The sequence below is a fragment of the Taudactylus pleione genome, unplaced genomic scaffold (assembly GCF_031769625.1).
Source record: "Taudactylus pleione unplaced genomic scaffold, aTauple2 ptg001110l, whole genome shotgun sequence".
NCBI lineage: Eukaryota > Metazoa > Chordata > Amphibia > Anura > Myobatrachidae > Taudactylus > Taudactylus pleione.
In genome coordinates this window covers 302,333-322,418 of record NW_028285511.1, presented here as the reverse complement: position 1 = coordinate 322,418, position 20,086 = coordinate 302,333, and the positions used below count along the sequence as shown (strand labels likewise).

Sequence of the window (20,086 nt, the reverse complement as noted above, 5' to 3'; positions counted from 1 at the left end):
GCCCTCTTTCCCTCCGTCTCTTGTTCCATCTTTGTCACCCTCCCGCCCTCTCTCCCTCTTTGTCGCCCTCTTTCCCTCCGTCTCTTGTTCCATCTTTGTCACCCTCCCGCCCTCTCTCCCTCTTTGTCACCCTTTTTCCCTCCATCTCTTGTTCCATCTTTGTCACCCTCTCTTCCTCTTTGACGCCCTATCTCCCTCCCACTCTCCTGCAAGTGTCATCTGTGGCGGTGGCCAAGCAGTGGCGATGGCCTGTGGGGTCCCACATGGAAATGACAGTGCCTTTGGTCCAGGCTATAGTGTTACTCACCACCAATTCCTGGGTGCTAAGCAGATACCATCCCTCCTCTGACCCTACCATAGGAGCAGCAGGCAGGTCCCTTCCTCGTCCATGGTATCCTGATCAAGACAAACTTCTCCGGTGGTCACTCTAGCACTCTGCACCTGTCACAGCCCGTGCCGTTCCTCTTTCCTGCCTGGGGTTTTGCTCTCTCTGGTGCTTCTAGCACACTCAGCTGAAGCAACAAACTGCTGAGACACAGACCATAGTGTGCTGGATGCACCCCCCGTTTTCTGGAACAGAGGCCAACCCGCCCAATTACCCACCTCCAAACGACAGGCTGCGGCTTGGGGAAACTGCAGAGACACCAGAGTCTGGTGACACCCGGTGTGCACTCTGGATACACCCCGCGCGCCGAGGCACGCCTGGACGAAATGGGACGTGGCCTAAATAAAGGGACGTGGCCTCGCTGGGGATCCCGATAACATAACTCCTGGTGCAACCCACCATCACCAGAGAGACTGTGCTGTCTGCAGTGTCGGCTCCTCTTTTATAACAGGAGAATGTCACATTGCAGAACTCGGCTCATGTCAATGCAGACGAGCCGGCATTTTGGTGTCACCCAGGTTTGGTCCGCACCCCCCTCATGTCACCACTGGGGAATTGCAAGCGATTTTGCAGATGGAGACCTACACACACACACACACACTCTCGCTATACCTATCTGTCCCTCTATCTTTCCCTTTGCCCCTCTGTCTGTCTATCTATATGTCCCTCTCTCTGTCTCTTTCCCTTTGTGTCTCTCTTTATCTTTGTGTGGTCTCTCTTTAGACCGTTGTGGACAAGGATGGGGTATCGGCAGCGGCATCGTCTCAGCGTGTAAACGTTACACATAACAGTGCTCCGGTAAGACGAATGTAGAGCTCAGTGGGAGTAATGTATGGCATGAGGGTCCAGAGATTGCAGTGTGACTATAAATTCACTCAATATAGCGATGCTTTATTACCTGGCGACATTACCTGGGTGAGATCAGTCAGTGATGGAGGAGAGACCTAAGTGTGATCTGATGATGGGAGGAGAGAGACCTGGGTGTGATCTAATGATGATGGAGGAGAGACCTGGGTGTGATCTGATGATGATGGGAGGAGAGAGACCTGGGTGTGATCTGATAATGATGATGGAGGAGAGACCTGGGTGTGATCTGATAATGATGATGGAGGAGAGACCTGGGTGTGATCTGATGATGATGATGGAGGAGAGACCTGGGTGTGATCTGATAATGATGATGGAGGAGAGAGACCTGGGTGTGATCTGATAATGATGATCGAGGACAGACCTGGGTGTGATCTGATGATGATGGAGGAGAGACCTGGGTGTGATCTGATGATGGGAGAGAGACCTGGGTGTGATCTGATAATGATGGGAGGAGAGAGACCTGGGTGTGATCTGATGATGGGAGGAGAGAGACCAGGGTGTGATCTGATAATGATGATGGAGGAGAGAGACCTGGGTGTGATCTGATGATGATGGAGGAGAGACCTGGGTGTGATCTGATAATGATGATGGAGGACAGACCTGGGTGTGATCTGATGATGGAGGAGGAGAGACCTGGGTGTGATCTGATGATGATGGAGGAGAGACCTGGGTGTGATCTGATGATGATGGAGGAGAGAGACCTGGGTGTGATCTGATAATGATGATGGTGGAGAGACCTGGGTGTGATCTGATAATGATGATGGAGGAGAGACCTGGGTGTGATCTGATAATGATGATGGAGGAGAGAGACCTGGGTGTGATCTGATAATGATGATGAGGAGAGACCTGGGTGTGATCTGATGATGATGGAGGAGAGACCTGGGTGTGATCTGATGATGATGATGGAGGAGAGACCTGGGTGTGATCTGATAATGATGATGGAGGAGAGACCTGGGTCTGATCTGATAATGATGATGGAGGAGAGACCTGGGTGTGATCTGATAATGATGGTGTGGAAGAGAGACCTGGGTGTGATTTGATAATGATGATGGGAGAGGGAGAGACCTAGGTGTGATCTGATGATGGGGGAGGGAGAGACCTGGGTGTGATCTGATGATGATGGAGGAGAGACCTGGGTGTGATCTGATTATGATGGAGGAGAGTCCTGAGTGTGATCTGATAATGATGGGGAAGAGAGACCTGGGTGGGATCTGATGATGATGGAGGAGAGAGACCTGGGTGTGATCTCATAATTATGATTGATGAGAGACCTGGGTGTGATCTGATAATGATGAGGGAGGAGAGTCCTGGGTGTGATCTGATGATGATGATGGAGGAGAGTCCTGGGTGTGATCTGATGATGATGGAGGAGAGAGACCTGGGTGTGTTTTGATAATGATGATGGAGGAGAGACCTGGGTGTGATCTGAGAATGATGATTGAGGGGATACCTGGGTGTTATCTGATGATGATGATGGAGGAGAGACCTGGGTGTGAACTGATAATGATGATGGAGGAGATACCTGGGTGTGAACTGATAATGATGATGGAGGAGAGACCTGGGTGTGAACTGATAATGATAATGGAAAAGAGACCTGGGTGGGATCTGATAATGATGATGGAAAAGAGACCTGGGTGTGATCTCATAATTATGATGGAGGAGAGACCTGGGTGTGATTTGATAATGATGGAGGAGAGACCTGGGTGGGATCTGATGATGATGGAGGAGGAGAGACCTGGGTGTAATTTGATAATGATGATGGAGGAGAGAGACCCGGGTGTGATTTGATTATGATGATGGAGGAGAGAGACCTGGGTGTGACCTGATGATGATGGAGGAGAGACCTGGGTGGGATCTGATGATGATTATATTGGAGGAGGAAAGACCTGGGTGTGATCTGATGATGGAGGAGAAACCTGGGTGTGATCTGATGATGATGGAGGTGAGACCTGGGTGTGGACTGATAATGATGATGGAGGAGAGTTCTGGGTGTGATCTGATAATGATGATGGAGGAGAGACCTAGGTGTGATCTGATGATGATGGAGGAGAGACCTGGGTGGCATCTGATAATATTGATGGAGGAGAGACCTAGGTGTGATCTAATAATGATGATGGAGGAGAGACCTGGGTGGGATCTGATAATGATGATGGAGGAGAGACCTGGGTGGGATCTGATAATGATGATGGAGGAGAGACCTGGATGGGATCTGATAATGATGATGGAGGAGAGACCTGGGTGGGATCTGATAATGATGATGGAGGAGACCTGGTTGGGATCTGATAATGATGATGGAGGAGAGACCTGGGTGGGATCTGATGATGATGGAGGAGGAGAGACCTGGGTGAGATTTGATAATGATGATGGAGGAGAGACCTGGGTGTGATTTGATAATGATGATGGAGAAGAGACCTAGGTGTGATTTGATGATGATGATGGAGGAGAGATACCTGCATCTGTTTTAGTAATAATAAAATACTTTGTGATTTGTCTGTGACTTCATGGAGGAGAGGGAACTGTCAGCTGCCTGATAGAGAGATGAAGAGAGAGACTTCTCACTCTCTCTGCTCTGCCAACAAACTCCTCTTCTCCTCAGTGATCACCTCCTCCCACTCCCACCTTTAGGGCCACTCCCAAACTCTGGAATGATCACCCATTGCTTTCAGCCGTCCTCCCAGCCTTTAATCATGTCCTCAGTGTAGCGTTACTTCCTTCTTAATAACTGAGACTTTGCACCCCACTTCTCTGCTTCCTTTGCCCACTTTGTGTCTGCCCATTTCCCTTTAGAATGTAAGCTCTTGTGATCATGGCCCTCTCGCCTTCTGCTTTTGCTACGTATGTGCAGTATATCAGAAAATTATTCACAATGCTTCACTTTTTCCACATTTTGTTGTTACAGCCTTATTCCAAAATGGAATAAATCTATTTTTGTCCTCAAAATTCTACACACAATACCCCATAATGACAACATGTAAAAAGTTTTATTGAGATTTTTGCAAATTTAATAAAATTAAAAAACTAAGAAATCACATGTACATAAGTATTCACAGCCTTTGCCATGAAGCTCAAAATTGAGCTCAGGTGCATCCTACTTCCACTGATTATCCTTGAGATGTTCCTACAGCTTAATTGGAGCTTACCTGTGGTAAATTCAGTTGTTTGGACATTATTTTGAAAGGCATACACCTGTCTATATGAGGTCACACAATTGACAGTGCATGTCAGAGGACAAACAAAGCATGAAGTCTTAGAAATTGTCTGTAGCCCACCGAGACAGGATTGTCTCGAGGCACAAATCTGGGGAAGGTACAGAAAAATATCTGCTGCTTTGAAGGTCCCAATGAGCACAGTGGCCTCCATCATCCGTAAATGAAAGAAGTTTGGAACCACCAGGAATTTTCCTAGAGTTGGCCGGCCGTCTAAACTGAGCGATCGTGGGAGAAGGGCCCTAGTCAGGGAGGTGACCCGATGGTCACTCTGTCAGAGCTACAGCATTCCTTTGTGGAGAGAGGTGAACCTTCCAGAAGAACAACCATCTCTTCAGCAATCAGGCCTTTATGGTAGTGGCCAGACGGAAGCCACTCCTTGGTAAAAAGCACATGGCAGCCCACCTGGAGTTTGCCAAAATGCACCTGAAGGACTCTCAACCCATGAGAGACAAAATTCTCAGGTCTGATGAGACAAAGATTGAACTCTTTGGTGTCAATGCCAGGCATTATGTTTGGAGGAAACCGGTCACCTCTCATCACCAGGCCAATACCATCCCTGCAGTGAAGCATGGTTGTGGCAGCATCATGCTGTGGGGATGTTTTTCAGCGGCAGGAACTGGGAGACTAGTCAGGATAGAGGGAAAGATTAATGCAGCAATGTACAGAGACATCCTGGATGAAAACCTGCTCCAGAGTGCTCTTGACCTCAGACTGGGGCGACGGTTCATCTTTCAGCAGGACAACGACCCTAAGCACACAGCCAAGATATCAAAGGAGTGGCTTCAGGACAACTCTGTGAATGTCCTTGAGTGGCCCAGCCAGAGCCCAGACTTGAATCCGATTGAACATCTCTGGAGAGATCTGAAAATGGCCATGCACCAACGCTTCCCATCCAACCTGATGGAGCTTGAGAGGTGCTGAAAGAGGAATGGGCAAAACTGCCCAAAGATAGGTGTGCCAAGCTTGTGGCATCATATTCAAAAAGACTTGAGGCTGTAATTGCTACCAAAGGTGCATCGACAAAGTATTGAGCAAAGGCTGTGACTACTTATGTACATGTGATTTCTACACTGTCATTATGTGTGTGTGTGTGTGTAGAATTTTGAGGACGAAAGTGAATTTATTCCATTTTGGGTTAAGGCTGTAACATTACAAAATGTGGAAATAGTGAAGCGCTGTGAATACTTTCCGGATGCACTGTATGTAATGTAAGGGTTAATTTGTGCACCTGTTGGTACCTACTTAAATTGTTGACCTCGTACCCATGTCCTATATGTTTCATGCCTATGTACTGTGCATCAGATCCCTTGTGGTGCCATATATATAGAAAATAACGATACTCTATCCTACTATACGTATGTTACCTGACCAAGATGACCTTATAATGAACTTCAGGTGAGCAATAATTGAAAAGCAATATAAATATCAGAGTGACAGAAGTAAAGTCATTGTCAGGGAACAGAACTGTGATAAGAGCTTACAGCTGCTGATGCTGATACTGGCCTGGGCCTTGTAGCTCCACCGAGGAGCTACTGATGTCTTATAGACCGATGGCTCAAAATGTAGAATCTTCGCTTATCACATAGGGCTCTATTTATCAACATTATTTTTACTAAAATAATGTGATAAAGGCTGTTTTCACACCCTTTTCGCATTATGTTAGTATCACCTGTAGTTATTACAGGGCAATTGGAGTAGAATTCGTAAAATTCTACTCCAACCCCTAAGTATCACTTATTTTTAGTAAAGCAGATCACATTTCCCATAACTGTAATTGGAAATGTGATCTGACCATAGCTACTAAAAATAAAATGTGAAAAAATACCGGGGGAAGCCCTGTGATAATAACGTCACCTGGAGGTGGCGTTATCCAGGTTCTCCCCCGGTTACCGGGCTCCCACTCTGCTCTAATGGGGAGAGCAGAGCCGGGAGCCGGTCCCAGTAATCAGCTGTGTGGTCTAAACAGATCCCACACAGACCGCAAGCTGATTGCTGTAAAAAGGAAAAAAAAAATAGTAAAAAAAAAAACTTACCTGACTCCAGGGACCGGTGATCGGGCCTCCGGTGATGACTCCCCTCCGGTCAGGTGATCTCCCACAGTGCACTGCTGCCGGTCATCAGGTGATCGGGCCCTAGTGCAGTATGGGAGATCACCTGACCGGAGGAATGGAGAACATCACCGGAGGCCTGGAGCAGGTAAGTGTAAGTAAGGGAGGGGGGGTCGCGGGGGATCCGCGATCGCGGGGGGCGGGGACTTCTGCAGCTGTGCTGAGCAGAACTTCCCAAATATGAGATTCCCATTGTAGGAAGATGCCAAAATTTAGACACAATTTCAGCTGAGCTGGAACACATGCGTCACTTCCGATTGCCGCGGATATGCAGGACGCATGCGTCACTTCCGATTGCTGCGGATATGCAGGACGCATGCGTCACTTCCGATTGCCGCGGATATGCAGGACGCATGCGTCAATTCCGGTTGCTGCGGATATGCAGGACGCATGCGTCAATTAGAGCCCTCAGTTGCTATGAGCCCCATAAGGAAGGTGCTTGAGAGCCTAAAAATGGGCGTCGGGCCAGTGCCACCTGCTGCTGGCGCCATAGATTATGCCGCACTTTTTCATGCTGCACTGATGATTGATCCTGTTTATGCGCGTTCTTTTTGTGGCTGATGGTTTTGTCTCGGTGCTGTGTGGCTATACATAACACTTTTGTTAATTGCATTAGGTGTGACGGTTTATCTGGAGCATGTGAATATTCTCTTTGTGTAGTAAATTGATGTATAATTATGATAAAACAATGGATTCCAAATCCTTACAATAAAAAATAAATAAATCTTGTCAGTTTGCATCTCACTGAGCCTCCTCAGGGTCCACAGGCACCCAACCTCACCCAAATCTGACTACGAGCTCCTGGTAGGTGCTGGGAAACCTCCACAAAATGTCCAGTGACTCAGTCAGAGATTAGTCAGCACCCAACACGTTTCGCTTGTGACTGCTTAATCAGGGATGTCGGGGTGACTGGTGACAGATAGTTGGGTGGTGACTAGTTGATTCACTGGACATGTTGTGGAGGTTTCCCAGCACCTACCATACACTTGCTATTCACTTACAGCATGCTAATTGTTGGGTTCCTCTTATGCCGATGGCAGGCCTCCTCTACCTGACTGGGGGAAGCCTCTTTACCATACCATCGCCACAATATACATAACGTCCTCTTACACAGCCAGCTGTCTCCTCCATTTGACGTCATTTTGGCTGCAGTTTTTTCCCACCACTTCGGTAAACATCAACTATCTGATCTGCAGTGGGAAGTGTTCTTATTACTGGGAGTATTTTACTTTATATGATGCTTAGGTTCATATATCGAAACCTGACAAGTTTCTCATTCTCCCTCTCCCTCCAGGAGTCTCTCTCGTTTGCTGTGGGCATGTTCAATGGGTTACTTCATACAGAACAAGTGTTTCCTTTCCCCTCCGGTAAGAGAGCAGATTATCTTATACTTACTGATCTTTATCGTCGCTATGAATGTCTGAGAACTGTGTCTCTCTTCACCTTACTCAGTAATATCTCCCCTAGTTTCCTTCCTACCTCTCCCACCTGGTGGCGCCCTCCTCTGCTACTCTTTCTGTAGCACCTCTGCCATCTTCTCACCTTCTCCATTCACCTGTTTACCCCTTTACTCTTACAGCCAATCTTTCTGACTTATCTGTCATCTGCCCACAGTTCTAGGTGAGGAGCAGTCTCAGTTCCTCAGTGAGTTGGTCGAACCAGTCTCTCGTTTCTTCCAGGTGAGCCCAATGGGAGATGTAGAAATGTAGAGCTGTACAGTTCTTGTTGCCTAATATATGAGACATTAGAGATGTGGAGAGGAGAAGATGGAATGTTGGGAAGATATGAGACATTAGATGGAGAGAGTGGAAGATGGAAAGTTGGGAAGATATGGGACGTTAGATTATGTTTAGAGGGAAAGATGGAATGTTAGGAAGATATGATACATTAGATGTAGAAAGAAAGTTGGGAAGAAATGGGGCATTACAGGATGTGGAGAAGAGAAGATAGAAAGTTGGGAAGATTTGGGACATTAGATGTAGAGAGAGGAAGTTAGGAAGGTATAGGACATTCGATATAGAGAGGGGAAGATGGAAAGTCAGAAAGGTATGGGACATTAGAGTGGAAGGAGGGGGAAGATATGGGACATTAGATGTAGAGAGGGGAAGATGGAAAGTTAGGAAGGTATGGGACATTAGATGTAGAGAGGGAATGATGGAAAGTTAGGATGATATGGGACATTAGATGTAGAGAGAGGAAGATGGAAAGTTAGGATGATATGGGACATTAGATGTAGAGAGGGGAAGATGGAAAGTTAGGATGATATGAGACATTAGATGTAGAGAGAGGAAGATGGAAAGTTAGGATGATATGAGACATTAGATGTAGAGAGAAGAAGATGGAAAGTTAGGAAGGTATGGGACATTAGATGTAGAGAGAGGGAATGATGGAAAGTTGTGAGGATATGGGACATTAGATGTAGAGAGGAAATGATGGAAAGTTGTGAGGATATGGGACATTAGATGTAGAGAGGAAATGATGGAAAGTTGTGAGGATATGGGACATTAGATGTAGAGAGAGGAAGATGGAAAGTTAGGATGATATGGGACATTAGATGTAGAGAGGGGAAGATGGAAAGTTAGGATGATATGAGACATTAGATGTAGAGAGAGGAAGATGGAAAGTTAGGATGATATGAGACATTAGATGTAGAGAGAAGAAGATGGAAAGTTAGGAAGGTATGGGACATTAGATGTAGAGAGAGGGAATGATGGAAAGTTGTGAGGATATGGGACATTACATATAGAGAGGGGAAGATAGAAAGTCAGAAAGGTATGGGACATTAGAGTGGAAGGAGAGAAGACAATGAAAAGTTGAGATGATACGGGATATTAAATCTGTGGATGGGGAAGATGGAACGCTGGGAAAATACGGGACATCAGATGATGTGTAGAAGGGAAGTATAGCGAACTTGGGGAACATATGGGTAAGTCAGATACAGATCTTAGTTCAATGAAAAAGTCGACTGACCACTTAGAAGTAAATGATTCTTGTTTGGTTCTATGAATTACGAATTTGTTTTTATACTATGTTACCTCTTAAGTAGAATATTTTGTCACACGGTAGCACATAGACCGATCAGATGAGTCTATGGTACAATCTCCCCTGTATTATCCTATTCTTTTGATGTTGGCGTTTAGGAGGTGAATGACCCCTGCCTGAATGATGACCTGCAGCGGGTGGATGACCAGACTCTCTCTGGACTTAAAGAGCTTGGGGCGTTTGGTCTGCAGATCCCAGCGGAGCTGGGTGGTATGGGGCTGAATAACACACAGGTACTGATGGGTGTAATATCGGCGGGGGTAAAACATGGCACCCGTTATACGACACTGTAGATTATCACCAGATCACTGGAGGATCTTTAGGTAACTGCGTGCCTGCAAATAATAGGGGGTCAATCCAATTATATGCAGTGTACTCGCGGGGGTGAGTCATCGCGACAATGGGCGAGATTGACGGCAGTCCGAATTCCCATAAGAGTGCTTGCAGCCCCATAGGGTCAGAGCTAAATTATGCGAAATAGGGCTAGGAGCAGGCCACGAGAGACGCGCGTGTTTTAACAACGGCAACTTGCACCCTCCGCGTGGAATTGGATTGACCCCTATGTGTGTATATTTCTTATCTTATTATCCGTTACCTTTACAAAGAATATTTAGTGATTTGCCTGGGTGACAGTGGAGCTCACACTCTATATCCCAGACCACAAGTGCACGGGCACTAGGGTCCAATGTTTGTCAAAAGTCAATTGAGTTACCAGTATGTGAGGGAAACCCAAGTACCTCTAGGAGACAGAGATGGGGCCCTGAATGGGGTTAGGGTACAAAATATAGGCTGTTAAATGGTCAACCATGTCTACATAGACACCAGATGTTAGACAAGCAATAGGTCGACAGGTACAAAAGATCAACATGGGAGATGGTTGACAGGTACTAATGGTCGACATAGTCAAAAGGTTGACACGAAAATGGTCGAAACCCATTTTGTTTTCTTCAGTAACCCTTACCCTAAACCCTCCCCTTGGTGCCTAACCGTCGGGTTAAGTGGCTAACCTTAAAAAATAATAATGTGTTTCCCTTTTGACTATCGACAATTTGTACCAGTCAAGATTCCAGGACAACCATTTTTAGTGTATCGACATTTTGTCCCTGTCAACCTATCGCCTGTCTAACATCTGGTGTCTATCTAGACATTGTCGACCTTGTAACAGTCTCTCTATAATCTGGATAGTAACTCATCACCCCAGTGCTGGGAGGCGGTAACGCTAATCAGTGACCCCGGTGCTGGGAGGCGGTAACGCTAATCAGTGACCCCAGGGCTGGGAGGCGGTAACGCTGATCAGTGACCCCAGGGCTGGGAGGCGGTATTGCTGATCAGTGACCCCAGGGCTGGGAGGCGGTAACGCTAATCAGTGACCCCAGGGCTGGGAGGCGGTAACGCTGATCAGTGACCCCATGGCTGGGAGGCGGTAACGCTGATCAGTGACCCCAGGGCTGGGAGGCGGTAACGCTGATCAGTGACCCCAGGGCTGGGAGGCGGTAACGCTGATCAGTGACCCCAGGGCTGGGAGGCGGTAACGCTGATCGGTGACCCCAGGGCTGGGAGGCGGTAACGCTAATCGGTGACCCCAGGGCTGGGAGGCGGTAACGCTAAACGGTGACCCCAGGGCTGGGAGGCGGTAACGCTAATCGGTGACCCCAGCGCTGGGAGGCGGTAACGCTAATCGGTGACCCCAACGCTGGGAGGCGGTAACGCTAATCGGTGACCCCAGCGCTGGGAGGCGGTAACGCTAATCGGTGACCCCAGCGCTGGGAGGCGGTAACGCTAATCGGTGACCCCAGGGCTGGGAGGCGGTAACGCTAATCTGTGACCCCTGCGCTGGGAGGCGGTAACGCTAATCAGTGACCCCTGCGCTGGGAGGCGGTAACGCTGATCAGTGACCCCAGGGCTGGGAGGCGGTAACGCTGATCAGTGACCCCAGGGCTGGGAGGCGGTAACGCTGATCAGTGACCCCAGGGCTGGGAGGCGGTAACGCTAATCAGTGACCCCAGGGCTGGGAGGCGGTAACGCTAATCAGTGACCCCAGGGCTGGGAGGCGGTAACGCTGATCAGTGACCCCAGGGCTGGGAGGCGGTAACGCTGATCAGTGACCCCAGGGCTGGGAGGCGGTAACGCTGATCAGTGACCCCAGGGCTGGGAGGCGGTAACGCTGATCAGTGACCCCAGGGCTGGGAGGTGGTAACGCTAATCAGTGACCCCAGCGCTGGGAGGCGGTAACGCTAATCAGTGACCCCAGCGCTGGGAGGCGGTAACGCTGATCAGTGACCCCAGTGCTGGGAGGCGGTAACGCTAATCAGTGATGCACTACCTGCGTGTGAGGCTAAACCACCTGGCCTGTCTATAATGATTAGATTGTAATAACTCACCCTTAGTACCCTATTCTGCCACCACTGAGACATGTTTGACAAACCCTAAAGTCTGGCTGGACGGCCATGAGCTAACCCAAACTCATCTCTATATACGGTCATCACATCTGTGGTTATTCCAACAATATAGAGGGACCAAAAAACAAGTGTTACCTAGTGATGAATCATTTTAAAAACACAAGAGGTTAATGCAGGGTAGGTGACCTATAATCCAGAGGTGCCCAGGTCACCCGCGTACTGATATAGGGAGCAGGGTATGTGACCTATAATCCAGAGGTGCCCAGGTCACCCACGTACTGATATAGGGAGCAGGGTACGTTACCTATAATCCAGAGGTGCCCAGGTCACCCACGTACTGATATAGGGAGCAGGGTACGTTACCTATAATCCAGAGGTGCCCAGGTCACCCGCGTACTGATATAGGGAGCAGGGTATGTGACCTATAATCCAGAGGTGCCCAGGTCACCCACGTACTGATATAGGGAGCAGGGTACGTTACCTATAATCCAGAGGTGCCCAGGTCACCCAGGTACTGATATAGGGAGCAGGGTACGTTACCTATAATCCAGAGGTGCCCAGGTCACCCGCGTACTGATATAGGGAGCAGGGCAGGTGACCTATAATCCAGAGATGCCCAGGTCACCCACGTACTGATATAGGGAGCAGGGTACGTTACCTATAATACAGAGGTGCCCAGGTCACCCAGGTACTGAGATAGGGAGCAGGGCAGGTGACCTATAATCCAGAGGTGCCCAGGTCACCCACGTACTGATATAGGGAGCAGGGTACGTTACCTATAATACAGAGGTGCCCAGGTCACCCACGTACTGATATAGGGAGCAGGGTACGTTACCTATAATACAGAGGTGCCCAGGTCACCCAGGTACTGATATAGGAAGCAGGGTATGTGACCTATAATCCGGAGGTGCCCAGGTCACCCGCGTACTGATATAGGGAGCAGGGCAGGTGACCTATAATCCGGAGGTGCCCAGGTCACCCAGGTACTGATATAGGGAGCAGGGTACGTTACCTATAATACAGAGGTGCCCTGGTCACCCACGTACTGATATAGGGAGCAGGGTACGTTACCTATAATCCAGAGGTTCCCAGGTCACCCACGTACTGATATAGGGAGCAGGGTACGTTACCTATAATACCGAGGGGCCCAGGTCACCCGCATACTGATATAGGGAGCAGGGTACGTTACCTATAATACAGAGGTGCCCAGGTCACCCACGTACTGATATAGGGAGCAGGGTACGTTACCTATAATACAGAGGTGCCCAGGTCACGCGCGTACTGATGTAGGGAGCTGGGTATGTGACCTATAATACAGAGGTGCCCAGGTCACCCAGGTACTGACATAGGGAGCAGGGTACGTTACCTATAATCCAGAGGTGCCCAGGTCACCCGCGTACTGATATAGGGAGCAGGGTACGTTACCTATAATACAGAGGTGCCCAGGTCACCCACGTACTGATATGGGGAGCAGGGTAGGTGACCTATAATCCAGAGGTGCCCAGGTCACCCACTTACTGATATAGGGAGCAGGGCAGGTGACCTATAATCCAGAGATGCCCAGGTCACCCGCGTACTGATATAGGGAGCAGGGTACGTTACCTATAATCCAGAGGTGCCCAGGTCACCCGCGTACTGATATAGGGAGCTGGGTACGTTACCTATAATCCAGAGGTGCCCAGGTCACCCATGTACTGATATGGGGAGCTGGGTATGTGACCTATAATCCAGAGGTGCCCAGGTCACCCGCGTACTGATATAGGGAGCAGGGTAGGTGACCTATAATACAGAGGTGCCCAGGTCACCCATGTACTGATATGGGGAGCTGGGTATGTGACCTATAATACAGAGGTGCCCAGGTCACCCACGTACTGATATAGGGAGCAGGGTATGTTACCTATAATCCAGAGATGCCCAGGTCACCCACGTACTGATATAGGGAGCAGGGTATGTTACCTATAATCCAGAGGTGCCCAGGTCACCCGCGTACTGATATAGGGAGCAGGGTACGTTACCTATAATCCAGAGATGCCCAGGTCACCCACGTACTGATATAGGGAGCAGGGTACGTTACCTATAATCCAGAGGTGCCCAGGTCACCCGCGTACTGATATAGGGAGCAGGGTACGTTACCTATAATCCAGAGGTGCCCAGGTCACCCACGTACTGATATAGGGAGCAGGGTACGTTACCTATAATCCAGAGGTGCCCAGGTCACCCACGTACTGATATAGGGAGCAGGGTACGTTACCTATAATCCAGAGGTGCCCAGGTCACCCGCGTACTGATATAGGGAGCAGGGTACGTTACCTTTAATCCAGAGGTGCCATGGTCACCCACGTACTGATATAGGGAGCTGGGTAGGTGACCATATGTTTAGGAGATACTAGGGCAGGGTCTCCTCAGTCTGGACATCAGATAATAAGGCTGCGGTTTTTCCTGTCTAATTCATGTTGCTTTAGTTCTGTATTTCTTCTTCAGGGTCCACAGGGATCCACAGGGAGACCTTGGGGTGTAAGTGGTGGTTGAGAACCGGGCACCACACAGTAAAAGCTTTCAGCTCCTAGGATGCACTGGTCCAACCCCCTATAACCCGCCCCCGAGCCAGCGGCTCCTCAGTTTTGTCGGTGCCCGGCCGGAGTCTGGTCACCATTATGCTTAGGCAGCCCAAATAGCTTTTATTTTATGATTTGATTTATTTTATTATGTTTCCTGCTGAGCACACAGCAACAGACTGACCACAGGACATCTGCGCTGCCGCTCCGTCACCACCCCGGGGAGCCGCAACGCCAGCTTCGGCTGGGGATTTCAGCGGGCATCTCGTGGTCCTCGCTAGCCGGCCCCGCTGGACCTAGCTGTCCCCTTGTGTCCGGGACCCAGACTGCAGCCCGGACACAAGGGTACAGGTATGGCGGGTCATCGCGGATTGGCAGTCATACCTCCGGTCTCAGGGGACAGACCGGAGGCGCTGAGAGTGAACACAGGCTTTGTACACAGCGATCCACTAGACCACCAGGGTACAGATGCAGCGGGAATCCAGCGTCCTGGGGGTTAATAATCAGAGTGGGTAGGTCAGCTTTCCCCATTAAAGCAGCCCCTCAGCTCAGGGCGCCATTCCTCTGAGATTCGCTTCCCTGAACTGCTTTCCTCCTCTGACTACGCCCCCTCAGAGGTCTCCGGCGGCCATTTTCTCCAGGCTCAGGGATACGCAGGGTCCGGTCCCCCTACATACTGTACCTCTCCCTGGAGTCAGGTTATGTAGCGCTATAGCCTATCAGATGTTGCATTCTGCATTATATTGTATTTCTGCATTATATGTGGCTGATGCTAGCGCTGCCTGTCTGTATATTTCTCTATACTGTCAGTATATAGATTTCCCTTTTTATCTGACTTTGCCCTAACATACAGGTGTATTCAGGGTTTTTCCCAGTACCTCACATCTCTACAGTAAATGTATTGGTGAGGGTTGTCACATATAGTTGGTTACTGAACAGTGCCATATTTGTGCTGTGCGCTCCTGCAGCTTGCCCAAGCCTAAAACAGGATCAGTATTTCTCCTTCTGGGTCCATAGGGGTCCACAGGGTGACCTTGGGGTATAGCTGGATCCTGGATCCTCGGGCACCACGGAGTTAAAGCTTTCAGATGCTCCCAGGATGCACTTGGGTCCAACCTCCCCTATACCCCGCCCCCGAGCCACAGGCACCTCAGTTTTAGATGGTGCCCGGCCGGAGTCGGGTCACCCTGCGGGGTGGGCTGCAGGAGCAGCCCCCTAAAGCTTTTAATTTTTTATTTAACTTAGTTAAATTTATCTATTTATTTTTTACTACAGTTTTTCTCCAGAGCGGCAGCGCTGGGCTGTCTGTACAGACGCCCACGCTGCCGCTCCTTCTCCCTGCTGGCGCCGCGACGCCAGCACAAAACTGGGGATCGCGGCCGGGGAAGCCAGAGTCTGTACTAGCCGGACTCTGGTTTCCCCCGGGACTGCTGCCGGAAAACGCCGGGGAGATCAGGTAAGCCGCGCACCGCTGATTAGCGGCGGTGTGCGGGTTCCTTTCAAATGCAGTCCCATGCCCCCGGTCTATAGGGGACAGACCGGGGGCGCTAGCAGTGGCGGCGGGCCCCCCCTCCAGTGGAGGCATACCCCGCCAGACCACTAGACCACCAGGGTTAATATCGCGGCAAGCTGGATGCCGGCAACCCGGGGGTTAATGTGCTAGCCAGGGGAGGAAGCCTTCCCTGTCTAGCGGCTCCTCCCCTCGGCTCAGCGCACCTTTCACCACGGAGTCTGGCGTCGCTGAGCTGCAGATACTCGGCCACTCCTCCTCTGAGGTCTCCAGCGGCCATTTTCTCTGTGGCAGCGCAGATACTCTCAGGGAGCACGCGGACCGGTCCCCCTGTGTACCTCTCCCCCGACAAGGACAGTGTACACAGCACTATAGCCCTCCCAGACACTGAATCTGGGAGGTTGATTGTAGTGTAAAGGTGCAGTGAGTATATCTTCCTGCATGGTATGTGACTATTACTAGTGCTGCCTGTCTGTGCTAATTTCTACTTACTGTCAGCTAATACCTATCCCTTTCCTTCTCCTACAAGCCCTACAGGTGTGCGGGGGAAGGGTGTTTCTACAGACCTCACCTATACAGATCACGTATTTGTGAGGTCCGTCACATACAGTTGTGTGCTACACGGTGCCATATTGTGGTCTGTTGTCCAGCACACTGGTGAGTGCGCACGTTTTCTTCCAACGTCATGTCCGAGGAGGAGATTGAGCACTCCGGGGCTCCGGTATTGTTCTCCTGCAGGCGCTGTTCTGCAGGAGTGGATAGGGAGGATTTGTCACAGGACGGCCTGTGCGGACGGTGCCAGGCGCTCCCTGGTATGTCTAAACCTCCCATGTCGCAGGAGCCACCATGGGCGATGTTTTCCCAGGTGCTGGTGGGACCGACAGACGGTCCGCGATGGACGACTGCCATCCCTATTAGGGCGTTGCCCCAGCCTACCATCCCCCATTCCCCGGGTGTCCCACAATTATTGCAGACTCCCCCGGGGTCTCAGCCTGTTGGTCCCTATGCGGGTTTGCCAATGTATATACAGTCCACTCCGGTGGCGCAGCCGGCTGTGGTGCCGTTTCAGGCTCCTGTGGCAGCTCCTCCACCCTGGGTGGATGCGCTTTCCCACACTGTCCAAGATTTGGCGGCAACATCTTCGGCTTTTCAGTCGATGTTGCGCAGTGACGTGCCCTCCAGGGCGTCTAAACGCACAGTCATGGTGCAGGCTGCGCATCTTCCGGATTCTGAGGGGTCCTCGGATGATGGTGAGGTGCAGGATGACTCAGCCTCAGATGCCTCAGTCCAGGAGGTAGACACTAAGTCTTCCATCAATGTGCGGGCTCTGGTTAAGGCGGTGCGGGCCATTATTCTGATTGAGGATGAGGCACCCGCTCCCAAGTCGAGGTATCCTAGTTTTAAAAGAGCTAAGGTTACTTCTGCAGCGTTCCCCTTGTCTGATCAGTTGACGGATCACATGGTGGTGGCCTGGCAGACGCCCAGTAAGCGTTTCCTGCCACAGAAACGCTTGGCGTCCAATTATCCATTCCCGGAAGCGCATTGTAAGAAATGGGAAACTCCGCCTGCAGTCGATTCCCATGTAACACACCTCATCAGGAGTGCTACTTTGCCATTGCCGTCTATATCCTCGCTGAAGGATCCTACGGACAGGAAGGTGGAGACTTGTTTAAAGTCTATTTATTCTCTCTCAGGGGCGGTAGCCCGGCCGTCCATGGCCGTCTCCTGGGTGGAGGGTTGGGCCAACGCCTTGGAGGATACATTTACGGATGAAGCTCCGGACGTCTAGAGGGTGTTGTTAGGACAGATGAGAGATGCCGCCTCCTACATTGGAGAAGCATCTTTGGATGCTAGCCTGTTGACCTCTAGGGTTTCGGCGGCGGCAGTGTCTGCTCGTAGATCCTTGTGGTTGCGGTCTTGGAGAGCAGACGCGGATTCAAAGAAAGGCTTGGAGGCCTTACCTTTTAATGGAGAATTACTATTTGGTCCGGACCTGGACAAAATAGTAGATACCCTGGCGAAATCCAAGTCAGCCTTCCTCCCTTCAGCTACTACACCTGCTAAGGTTCGGAGCTCGGCCTTTCGTTCCTTTCGGGTTCAGGGCAAGGCAAAGGGTCAGTCCTTCCCGAGGCAGTCCGCACCCAAGACCGCCTCAAAGCCAAAGAAGCAAGCCTGGAGTGCTAGGCGCCCTTCTTCCAAGCCAGAAGATAAGCCTTCTGCGTGATGGGACGGGCCTCCCTCTGGGGGACCCCAGAGTGGGAGGCCGACTTCTTCAATTCGCCCAGTGCTGGCACAATACCACCACGGATGCCTGGGTGCGAGAAGTGGTCTCCCAGGGGTACGCCCTGTCTTTTCGGCACAGGCCGCCTTGCCAGTTTTTTTGCACAAGTCCTTCTCAGGACAAAACCAAGGCCTTACAGGTTCGGGAAGCCATAGAGGCCTTGCTGACGGCGGGGGTCATTATACCCGTACCACAGTCTCAACGTGGGATGGGGTATTACTCTACGCTGTTTCTGGTGCAGAAACCCAATGGCTCTCATCGCCCCATCCTCAATTTGAAGTCCCTGAACAGGTTTCTCAGGGTTCCCAAATTCAGGATGGAAACTTTGCGTTCCATCATTCTGGCGATGGAACCGGGGGATTATATGGTCTCCCTGGATATCCAGGACGCCTACCTCCATGTGCCTATAGCAATATCGCACCAACAGTTTCTGCGGTTTGCTATTCTCCACAACCACTACCAATTCAGGGCTCTACCCTTTGGTCTCTCCACGGCACCAAGGGTATTTACCAAGGTGATGGCGGTCATGGCGGCTCACCTTCGGAGCCAGGGGATACGGTTGCTACCGTATCTAGACGACCTCCTCTTGCTGGCAAGCTCCCCGGAGGTACTGATCCAGCATCTCCACCTGACGGTCGCTTGTCTACAGGCGCACGGCTGGTTGATCAACTGGAAGAAGTCCTCCCTCATCCCATCACAGCGGATGGTTCATTTGGGGGCCCTGCTGGACTCTCGTCAGCAACGGATTTTTCTGACTCCAGAGAAGGTCTCCTCCTTACAGCTGCGGATTCACAGTTGTCTGAGCAGTGGCAGAGTGTCGGTGCACTCAGCAATGAGAGTTTTGGGGTCCATGGTGTCGGCATTCGACATGGTGGAGTTTGCCCAGTTCCATTCCAGGCCCCTGCAGGGGCTGATTCTTTCGCAATGGAACGGATTGCCACACAGGATCCGCTCTCAGATGCTGGTGTTGTCCTCGGAGGTGCACTGTCCCTAGCCTGGTGGCTGCAGACAGCTCATCTCCTAGAGGGGTGCCCCTTTTGGATCCCGGAATGGGTTCTGCTCACGACAGATGCCAGTCTCCGGGGTTGGGGGGCGGTGACAGGCTCCTTGTCACTTCAGGGTCGTTGGTCGGCGGAGGAAGCGATTCTTCCCATCAACATCCTGGAACTGAGGGCAGTATACAGAGCCCTGCAGTCGTCCGGCACCGCTCTTCACGGAAGGGCCGTTCAGGTGCAGTCAGACAACGCCACCACGGTGGCGTACATCAATCACCAGGGAGGGACTCGCAGTCGAGCTGCGATGTCGGAGGTGTCCCGCGTCCTGGCTTGGGCGGATCGCTATCTTCCAGCTCTCTCGGCAGTTTTCATCCCAGGAGTCCTCAATTGGGAGGCAGACTACCTCAGCCGTTACGACGTGCATCCCGGGGAATGGTCGCTTCATCCAGAGGTATTCCAACTACTCGTGGACAAGTGGGGGCTGCCAGAGCTGGACCTGATGGCGTCCCGTCACAATCACAAGCTGCCCGTGTACGGGTCAAGGACAAGGGACGCAGGCGCAAGTCTGATAGACGCGCTGTCGGTGAGATGGCTGTTTCAACTGGCTTACTTGTTCCCTCCGATATCTCTGCTGCCTCGAGTCCTGCGCAAGTTCAAACAGGACGGAGGCACACTGATCCTGGTGGCTCCAGCGTGGCCCAGAAAGCCGTGGTACTCCGATCTGCGGAGCTTGTC

The 20,086-nt window shown here is 50.8% G+C and overlaps 1 protein-coding gene across 1 annotated transcript in view; it reads left to right on the top strand.

Annotated features, from left to right (window-relative positions):
• The window catches only part of ACADVL (acyl-CoA dehydrogenase very long chain), a 215,595-nt gene that overhangs the window by 11,189 nt on the left and 184,320 nt on the right, over positions 1 to 20,086 (top strand). Inside the window, exons 3-6 of the mRNA XM_088461850.1 lie at positions 1,109 to 1,183; positions 7,864 to 7,936; positions 8,184 to 8,248; positions 9,710 to 9,844. Coding sequence (XP_088317976.1) covers positions 1,109 to 1,183; positions 7,864 to 7,936; positions 8,184 to 8,248; positions 9,710 to 9,844 — 348 coding nt within the window. The remainder of the gene's footprint in view (positions 1 to 1,108; positions 1,184 to 7,863; positions 7,937 to 8,183; positions 8,249 to 9,709; positions 9,845 to 20,086) is intronic.